Below are 9886 nucleotides of genomic sequence, written 5' to 3' on the forward strand. Positions count from 1 at the left end.
TCCTGGTCTCTGCCCTAATTTTCCAAATGGGTTCCAAATATGCATGAAATACCAGATACTCATGCTGGGACAAAACACGTATCGTGCCTGGTGCTGTAACTGACAGCTCTGATGGTACAGCTTGCTCGAAGATCGGTGCAGACAGCCGGTCTATGAAGTGATGCCAATAGAGTAAATCTTCCTTTTGCATGCACTGATGGCCTGCAGGAGTCGAGTCATAAATGGAAAGTGTTCAAAATGTTGGATTCCTAATGTTAAGACTTACAGAGACTTAAGCTAACTAATATTTCATTTAGGTACTGTCATACCTGGATTGATTTCATTAGCTGTTTTGGTATGCAGAGGTGGATAGAAAAGTAGGATTGCTCGTCATTCTTTCTATGCCACAACAAATGTTTGCTGCTCATAGCACACCCCTCTGCTCTGGCTCTGGGGGTATCTGTGCACATGTTGCCCATCAAACACCGTGCAGCTCACAGAACCACAGAATGGCCCAGGTTTGGAAGGGACCTCAAGATCGTGAATCTCCAATCCCCCTCCCACAGGCAGGGCCACCAACCTCCACATTTACTCCTTCTGCTTGAAATATCCCTGCTCTTATTAACAGTGTCTGGAGCAAAGGAATTAAGTCATTCCTTCCTCTTTTTCTCTGGATTGGAGGCTCGTTGCTATGCAGCTGTAAACACTCCAGCAGGTTTTACAAGCTCTGCAGCAGCGCTCAGTGTGGCTTGGAAGGCAGGATCAAACCGCTGGAATGTGGGATGGACAGGCAAAACATTTGTGCTTGTGTAGGAGAATGAAAACAGAGCTGTGTGTGGAGCCAGGCAGGCAGCCCAGCAACCCACGTCCTCTCTGCCCAGCCAGGAGCAGCCTGGGTTGCTGCTGTGCCAGCCCCAGCCCACTCCAGCAGTAGATGGGGAGCCCAGCAGGGCAGGGCCTTGCCATGACAGCTTCCCAGGAGTTGCAGGTCACTCTCACTTCAGCAAAGCAATTCTATTCCACTCATGACACCCATCATCAGTGATGAAGGACGGCCCTGTGAGCGAGAGATCTCTGATGCTTAGAGTGAGCTCACTGTTACCCAGCAGCGTGGCAGAGGCAAGCAGAGCTGCTCCCATCACATCAGCAAAGCCCAGAGGTGTCGGTGCCGGCAGCTCTGTTTGCACACACCCTGCATATGCTGCTGACATCTCTCCCCTGCACTGCTGCGTTCCTGGCAGGAGCAGCAGCAGCAGCAAGGCAGAGAAGCAGCAATGCGTGGGCAAGCTACCGTGCTGTGCTGTGCTGTGATAGAGCCCTGTGATGTGAAAATGGAGTGAAGGTGCTATCCCTGGAGGGCAGAAGGGTACGCAGGGATGGATGCTGCAATCACAGCCCCGTGCCACCCCGAATTTTGCCATCCCCTCTGCACAGCAGGCCTTCAGCCCTATGGAAGTGCTCCCATCATCATCCTTGCCTCACTCCACTCCAACACAACAGCTCCTCAGTGTGTGTTTTCAGCACGCCAGCACCTGAAATAACCTCGTAGTATTCACTGAGATCCCTCGGTGCCTCGGGGTGCTGCAGGTGTGTGGTTTTGCTGGAACACAGCAAAACTGCTGCAAGCAAAGCACAGCTTGGGAGCAACACGAAGCTCTCTGCTCAGCTCTCACGTTGGGAAGCAATGGAGCAGGGAGCAGCGTGGTGCTCCCTGGCACAGCAGCACTCACTCACCTGCCTCAGCGCTGCTGCTCTGCCAGCGTGTTCCTAACACGGCAGCGCCCATCCATCTTTAATGCGGGCTCTAAATAACTTAGTGTGCAATCTATAATTTAATTAGACGGATGAGAGTGAGCGAGGTGTCAGGAGGAAGTTGCACCCTCCCTGGGCAGCTGTGCCAACGCATCGCCACTCTCTCAGAGAAGAATTTTCCCCGACGCCCGCCCCTCCCGCTGCCCTCGCTTTCCCTCCGTGCTTCCCTCCCATCCACGCCCACAGTGGAGGGGATCACGCAGGTACGGCCCTCCCCGCACGGACAGATCGATGGGCTGAGGCCGATTGAGGTCCAACAGAAGCCCCACGCTCCTCCCCCTCCTCCTCCTCCTTCTCCTCCTCGCCGCTTTCCCCGTCCCTTCCCCGGGTCCAGCCCGACCGGGGGAGGAGCCGCCCGCGTTCTCAAAACCGCCGGTCCCGCACCAGCGGGGGGCACCCAGCGGGCACCCGGCGGCCGCCCGGAGCCATGCTCGGCGCTACGCGCGGCGCTGCGGTGCCGGATCGGGGCGGGGGCCGCCCGGGGCCATGAGCGCGGCGTGGGGCGGCCCCGGGCGGCGGCGGCGCGGGGTCGGGGGGCGGCGGCGGACGCTGCGGGGGTTGGGGGGGCTGGGAGGACTGGCGGGGCGGCTGCTGCGAGCCTGGGCGCGGCTGGCGGGGGGACGGGGGGATCGGGGCGCCCGGCGGCGGCGGCCGCAGCCCGAGGACGACGAGGGCGGCTTCGAGAGCGCGGGGAGAAGGGAAACGACGCGGGGCGGCGGGGCCGGGGCGGCGGGGAGCGGGGCGCGACCGCCCGGCGCGCAGGGGCTGCGGAACCACGGCAACACGTGCTTCATGAACGCCGTGGTGCAGTGCCTCAGCAACACCGCCCCGCTCGCCGAGTTCCTGGCGCTCGGACGCTACCGAGCCCGCGGGGCCCGCGCCGAGGTCACGCACCGCCTGGCGGCTCTGGTCCGCGCCCTCTGGAGCCTGGAATACACCCCGCGGCTCTCCGCCGAGTTCCAGGTACGGCCGCTCCGGGCTCCGAGTTAACCCGGGTGGGGTCGGAGCGCTCCCCGGGCAGTTCCACGGCGGGGCGGGCGGCGGTGGCATCGCGTGTGCGGGATCCTCCCGGGGAGAGCCGCGCGTTGTACCGGGTTGGGAGAGCTGGGGGATCTTTCGCTAATCCCGAGGGCGAATCTGTGCTCCGTGGAGGGGGAAACTGAGGCACAGGGCGGTGCGTTCGGTGGAGATGCGGCTCCGATACCCGGTCGCAGCATCCCCGTCCCGCTGCTTTGCTGCGCCCCGCAGAGCATCGTGGCCAAACACGGCGCGCAGTTCCGCGGTAACGCGCAGCACGACGCCCTCGAGTTCCTGCTGTGGCTGCTGGACCGCATGCACGAGGACCTGGGCAGCGCCTCGCCCGCACCGGGACATCGCGCTGCCCACCAGGTGGGTGTCCCCGGGGGAGAGGGCAGGGCATCCCGGTCCTTCCCTGCTGAGCTGGGGCAGCCCCCGCGGCACCCCGCCCAGCTGGGCAGATAAAAGAGAATCTCTTCTCCGTCCAGTCCGTGTCCTGGGAGGACGGATCTGCGTGCGGAGGGCTGCAGGTTGGATCTGCTGGGGGCACTCCAGGAGGAGGAGCCCTTGGGGGATGCGGGGAGCTTTGGGGTCTTGCAGGGTGCACAGGCACCGAGCACATTGAGTTCCCTCCCCCGACCCCCCTCTGAGACAGCAGATGGGCCCTGGCCCCCAGCAGACCGCGAGGAGGTGTCAGGCTCAGCGGGACCCAGAGCCAGCAGATGGCACCAGGAGAATCATTGTCCCTTCCAAATATTTTCAGGCTGTTCACTGTAACACTGAAAAACTCCTGCCCACAAAACAGGCTGGTCCTTCTCTGACAGCACCTCCTGGTATTCCCCATCCCAGTGCTGGTGTGTGTTGGGTACCTTTGCCCCAAGTGCGCCCATTTCACAGGACAGTAGACTGAACACAGTGGGACTGGGTGTATTCCCCATGCCATGCAGCCCGTGGGGACCCCATAGCAGTGCCTGAGGATGGTGGGGATCATGAGGGCCATGCTGGTGTAGGGTTCACCCCATTTGTTCTGTGTCCCCACAGCGCAGTGTGGAGCAGAGCGGTGCCAGTGGGGAGAGCTTTGTACAGAGCCACTTCCAGGCACAGTACAGGTGAGCTGTGGGCAGGATGCGGCCCTGTGGTGTTGGGAGAGGGGCTGAGCTGTGCCCAGCATTGCTGTGGGTGACACAGTACCGAGCCACGTCCCTGCATGGCTGTGCAGCAGGGCTCACAGTGAGCAGCTGCTGGCTGTGCCTCGTGCCGTGCGTGTGCTGTGGGATGTGGCTGTGCCTTGTGGCCACCCAGCCCCCAGGGATGCGTCCCAGTGCCCCACATGGGTACTCAGAGCTGTGCCATCGGCCTGCCCATGTGTGCAGATCCTCCCTGACGTGCCCGCACTGCCAGAAGCAGAGCAATACCTTCGACCCATTCCTGTGCATCTCGCTGCCCATCCCCGTGCGCCAGACCAGGTGAGCGCGTGGTGAGGGGACAGCCAGCACCACTTGGGGCATCCAGCTCCAAAAAGGGTCATTTGTGCCGTATGGGGAGAACTCAGAGCGCAGGAGGTGGCGGTGTCCAGCAAGGAGGGATGCATGCTGGCACCACCACACCTGGGGCACACATGACATCCCCACCATGATGTCCCCAGGGCACTGAATGTGACGCTGGTGCTGCAGCGTGAGGGCGGGCGCTCGCTGCGCGTGGGGCTGGCAGTGCCGCTGCTGGGCACGGCTGCAGAGCTGCGTGAGATGGTGGCACGGGAGGGGGATGTGCCCCCACAGCAGGTAAAGGGGAAGCACTCAGAGCCCATGTGCTGTGCTGTGCCTGGTGCTGAGCCTTGTTGGGCCTTGTACAATGCCGCGTGCCGTGCTGGGCCATGTTGTGTGCCTTGTACCGCGCTGTGTGCTACGCTGTGCGCCGTGTCGTGTATCTGCACTGTGTGCCACCTGCTGTGCTGTGCCTTGCCTTGTGCCACGCTGTGCCACGTGCTGCATGCCATGTTCTGTGCCATCTGCTCCACCATGTGCTGTGCCATATGCGCCATGTGCTGCGCCATGTGCTGCGCCATGTGCCATGAGCTGTGCCACACGCTGTCATGTGCTGTGCTCTGTGCCATGCCGTGCACCAGGTGCTGTGCCATGTGCCACACGGTGTACTGCACCATGTGCTGTGTGCCATGTATTTGCACTGTGTGCCTTGTGCCACATCCAGAGCCATGTGCCACATGCCACAGGTGATCCTGGCCGAGGTGTCCCCGCAGGGCTTCCTGCGCTCACTGGATGACGCTGAGGAGCTGAGCACAGCTGGGCAAGAGGCACCCCTGTATGCCCTGCAGGCTCCCCCAGAGGCCCCTGCAGGTACTGGGCACTGTGTGGGGCTGGTGGCATTGGTGGCGTCCTACTGGTGACCGCTGGGAGCCCTGTCCCCATGCCGTTGGTGGGAGGCAGGTGTGCTGCGCTGGGATTGGTGGGAGGAAGGTGTCTGCCCCGCTGGGATTGGTGGGAGGCTCCAGCCCCGCTGCTGTGATTGGTTGGAGGCAGGTGTGCTGTGCTGTGATTGGTGGCATCTGTGCCCCCCTCTCCCAATGGCGGGTGGGAGCTGTGCCCCGTCTGCTGTGATTGGTGGGAGGGAGGTGTGTTTTGTCGCGATTGGATGGAGGCAGATGCATGCTCTGCTGCAATTGGTGGCACCTTTCTCCTCCTCTGCTGTGATTGGTAGGAGCCTTGTCCCTCACGCCACGATTGGTGGGAGGCAGGTGTCTGTCTTGCCGTGATTGGTGGGAACCTCACCCCTCACGCTGCGATTGGCGGAGCCGTTGGCGGGAATTTTCCCACGCCCTCCGTGTCACCCCGGTGTCCCCATCCCTCCCCCCAGGGGGTTCCCACGGGCATGGCCGCACCGCGCTCACCCTCTGCCCGCAGGCGCCCGCCCTGTGCTGCTGCTGCTGTGCCACGTGGCGGGCACCGGTCCGCACCGCGCCAGGTACCGCCCTGCCCTGCCCCACACACGGCCGCCCTGCGTGTCCCCATGCCCCCAACCACGTCCCCACGTCCCCAGGTTTGGATCACCGCTGGTGCTGTGGGCGGAGCGTGGTGCCTCTTGGGCACAGCTGCAGCGCGACGTGCTGGCCCCACTGCGCAGCATGATGAGGAGCGCCGTGCAGGTGGGTGTCCCCATGGGTTGTCCTTGTGGGGGGCCGTGGTGACCCCACCAGTGGCCATGGTGTCCCTGTGAGCGGCGTCCCCGTTGCCCTGGTTGGCCATAGTCACTGGATGTGGCTGCAGTGTCACCCATCCCTGCCACATGGGTGCCATCGCCACCAAGGTATCCGCAGGGCTGATGGGAGCCCACAGTGAATCACACACTGCAGCCCCATCCCTGTCCCTCTGGGTGTCCCCACCATGGGTACAAGAGCAGAACTGAGGTCACATGGGGATACTGAAGTGTGGGATAGTGCTCCGGCCCTGCTGGCACTAGCATCCCAGGGTGAGGACGCTCCCCCTGAGGGACCTGAGGGTCCTTATGTCCCCTCACCGTGCTGTCCTGCAGGGCACGGCGCCGCTGTTCCGCATCCACGTGGCCAGGGAGCCCAGTGCCTACCTGTCCCCACAGGACTCACACCCGCTGTGCCACGCGGCCATTGACAGGTGAGGGGGGGCCACCCCACAGCCCTGCAGGGATGGGGAGGCCCCACTCCACACCTCCCTTTCCCTTTGGGGCGCTCAGGGCGCTGCAGCAGAGCCCCGCTGGCGGACCCCCCCATGTCGCGCTGACAGTGGACTGGGACATCGGCATCAAGGAGCGGTGAGTGCAGTTCTGGGGGGGGACCACAGCCCCGTGCTCCATCCTTGACCCCCCCCTCACCTCCCACCCTGCAGGCTTTTCGGCAGCGTGCAGCAGGAGGTGGTGCAGGATGCAGACAGCGTGCGGCTGCAGCAGGCGGCACACCAGCAGCACAGCTGCACTTTGGATGAGTGCTTCCAGCTCTACACCAAGGAGGAGCAGGTGGGTGCACCCAAAAAAGCCTCACGCCCTGCGGTGCTGGGCAGGGGGAGGAGGGGGAGGGACAAGACACTCCTTTTGGGATGCTCACAGTATGTGCCTCCAGCTGGCACCGGATGACGCATGGCGCTGCCCGCACTGCCGGGTCCTGCAGCAGGGCACAGTGCAGCTCCGCCTCTGGACGCTGCCCGACATCCTCATCATCCACCTGAAGCGCTTCCGCCAGGTTGCCCAGCGCCGCCACAAGCTGAGCACGCTGGTGCGCTTCCCCTTGCGTGGGTTGGACATGGCCCCACACCTGGCCCCGGGGGGGGGACGATGGCAGAACTCCCTGCGCCCAACTCGGAGCTGCCCCCCGGATGCTCTGTATGACCTTTACGCCGTCTGCAATCACCATGGCAGCATGCAGGGCGGGCACTACACCGGTGAGCGAGGGGTGCTGTGGGGTGGGGGGCATGGCACAGCCATGGGGGGTGGGGCTAGGGGTGCCGTATGGGGGTGTGCAGTGAGATAAGGTGTGGGAGTGGGGGTCACTGAAAGGAGAGTGCCATGGGCATGGCTTGGGGCCAGGGTTGCGCTGCGTGACAGCAGTCAATGGGGGAGGGATGTGGGGCTGGGGTGCATGGTGAGGACATGGGGTGTGGGGTCACAGGGTGCTGCAGGGGAATAGTGGGATAAAAATGTGTTGTGTGAGGGGTGCAGTGGGGAAGAGCATGGGGCCGGGGGCATTGCAAGGGGTGTGCAGTGTGTCAGAGCAGCGTGATGGGCTCCATCTCTGCTGTGGGGAGGGGAGACCCGAGGGGCCCTGTTCCCTGCTCCCCCTCCCTCACCCCTGCCCCAGCGTACTGCTGCAACTCCCTGGACGGGCGCTGGTACAGCTACGATGACAGCACGGTGGAGGGGGTGCGGGAGGACGAGGTGAGCACCCGCAGCGCCTACATCCTCTTCTACCAGCGCCGCAATGCCATCCCTGCCTGGTCAGCCAGCAGTGCTGCCAGAGGTGAGCAGTGTCACCCACCCCCCATCACCACCTTGGCAGCACCCGCAGAGCAGGCACACTGTGTGCAGAGCACAGCCAAATGCATGTGCACACACAGCACGATGTGCCTGCACGCAGCACTGCTGGATGCACACTCGTGTGCACTCAAGATGTGTGTGTGCTCTCACAGCACAGTTGCATGCAGTGCAACCTGGACAGATACCTGTGCGTTGCCATCCATGAGCAGTGCAGCAGGCAGGCACACATTTGCATGTAGCAGGACTCCATGCACACACATGCTGGTTTGCATCAGCATGCACAGCATTGTGCAGATACCGCACACATCCGCATGCTTCTGTGCACACCCCTTGCATGCCTGCATATGCACACTGCTCACTGCAGCTCCTGCATTGCAGCACCCCCCAGCAGCCCCCAGCCCCACTCCCTGGCACTGTGCCCCTCCATGCAGCTCCCATTCCCCACAGGCAGCAGCAGCTCGGCCCCATTGAACCACTGGGCAGCCCGGCTAGGGGGCACCAAGCAGCACAGCACAGGATCCCAGCCTGCAGCTCCCCGCCCATCCCCACCCTGCAGCCCGGACCTTAGCACCACACAGGAGCAAGGTGAGCTCCCCCCCCGGTCCTGAACCCCGCAGGAGCCCCGGTGCAACCACCCCCCACCTCCCTCATGCTCTCTCCTTGCAGGTGGCTTCGAAGCCCGGCCGCCGGTGCGGGTGGTGCAGAGCCGCAGCCTCAGTGTCAAGCTGCCACCCCCCGCCCGCTGCAGGGCCCCCCCCAGGGCTGTGCCCCTGCGGTGGTCCTTCGCCTCGCGCCCGCGGGCGGCCCCTGGGCAGCTGCTGCCATACATCCCCATGGGGCCGGTAGGTGGGGGCAGCCCCCGTGTGGAGCAGAAGGCCGTGCTGGGCGATGCTGCAGGCAGCACACAGAGCACAGAGCCCCCCCGCTGCACCCCAACACCACGCCGGGCCCACAGCGCCGGCCCCACTGGGATCTCATGCCCCAAAAGCCCCCCATGGAGTGGTGAGCAGGAGACAGGCCCCCCCCGGGTGCGGCAGGAGGGCACCCCTCGGGCACAGCACGACCCCCACAGCCCTGATGGGCCCATCCGGCGCTCACAGAGCTCAGCCTGCCTCCCCCCACGGCCCCCTCACCCCATGCGGCGCTCAGCATCGCTGGGCCGGGGCGCGGGGGGCACTGCGGGGATACGGGGCAGGGAGCGCACGGCAACCCTGCGGCACGGGGCCGTGCCTGAGTCCAGCTTCTGAGGAAGGGAGGGGATGGTTGTGGGGCTGAGCTGGCAGTGGGTGGCACCCAAAGCATTGTGCTGTGGAGTCGGGGCATCTCTACGCTGTGGGCATCCCACACCTGGGTACCCAGAGCCTGGAGCATTGCACAGCTGCATGTATGGCTCTAGGAGCATCCAGCACCAAGAGCGTTGTGCAGGGGGGTATCTACAAACAAAGCATCCCTGTGCCGGGAGCATCCTGCACCTGGGTACCCAGCACTGGGAGTATTGTGCCATGGGCCGTATGCAGTCAGGGCATTCCTGCATCATCAGCATCCTGGGGCTGGGTGCACGGTGCTGGGAGCATCCAGCGATGGGAGCGTTGAGCTCTGGGCTATCTGGAAGCAGGGCATCCCTGCGCCAGCAGCATCCTGCATCAGGGTATCCATCACCACCTGTGCTGGGATCATCATGCCATGGAGTGCCCAAAATCAGGGCGTGCCTGCACTATGAGCATCCTGCAGCTGGGTACCAGCCCTGGGCGCATCCCACTCAGGGATCCCTTCGCACCCAGCTGTGCTGTGCTGTGCTGTCTGCACCCTCGGCCCTGTGCCTTTCAGCCCACGCCTTACTGGGAGCAAGCAGGGGGTCTGCAGGGCTGAGGGGCTGTTGGGAGAGAGAGTATTTATTCTATACAGAGAGTTCTATGCAGAGATGCTGTTTGTTTTCTACAAGCTACTGGTGCTGAGGGTTGGGCTGCTTGCACACTCAGGGCTATGCAGTGCGTGGTTCTCCCGCAGCCATTTCTATTAAAGACATGAAAGGAGCGCGCTGTGTGCCGCGTCCACCTGGGGG

At 63.6% G+C, this 9886-nt stretch overlaps 1 protein-coding gene across 1 annotated transcript; it reads left to right on the forward strand.

Moving 5' to 3' along the window:
* Positions 1-2277: 2277 nt before the first annotated feature.
* USP43 (ubiquitin specific peptidase 43) lies at positions 2278-9858 on the forward strand. The gene is made up of 14 exons (XM_048965521.1): positions 2278-2754; positions 3040-3180; positions 3850-3917; positions 4182-4274; positions 4454-4589; positions 5039-5162; positions 5727-5968; positions 6355-6452; positions 6532-6609; positions 6684-6810; positions 6914-7232; positions 7649-7807; positions 8272-8409; positions 8491-9858. Exons 1-14 carry the CDS (start codon positions 2278-2280, stop codon positions 9069-9071), a joined length of 2781 nt encoding a protein of 926 aa, XP_048821478.1. The 3' UTR covers positions 9072-9858.
* The last annotated feature ends 28 nt before the right edge of the window (positions 9859-9886 follow it).

Source organism: Lagopus muta, chromosome 18 (genome assembly GCF_023343835.1).
Source record: "Lagopus muta isolate bLagMut1 chromosome 18, bLagMut1 primary, whole genome shotgun sequence".
Taxonomy (NCBI): Eukaryota; Metazoa; Chordata; class Aves; order Galliformes; family Phasianidae; genus Lagopus; species Lagopus muta.

What these genes read in the sequence shown, in the direction of transcription:
- USP43 (XM_048965521.1), top strand. Translation starts at nt 2,278, where the DNA reads ATGAGCGCGGCGTGGGGCGGCCCCGGGCGGCGGCGGCGCGGGGTCGGG. An exon ending in ATCCCCGTGCGCCAGACCAG is followed by an intron (nt 4,275 to 4,453) that starts GTGAGCGCGTGG and finishes TGATGTCCCCAG; the next exon opens with GGCACTGAATGTGACGCTGG. An exon ending in TGATGAGGAGCGCCGTGCAG is followed by an intron (nt 5,969 to 6,354) that starts GTGGGTGTCCCC and finishes GCTGTCCTGCAG; the next exon opens with GGCACGGCGCCGCTGTTCCG.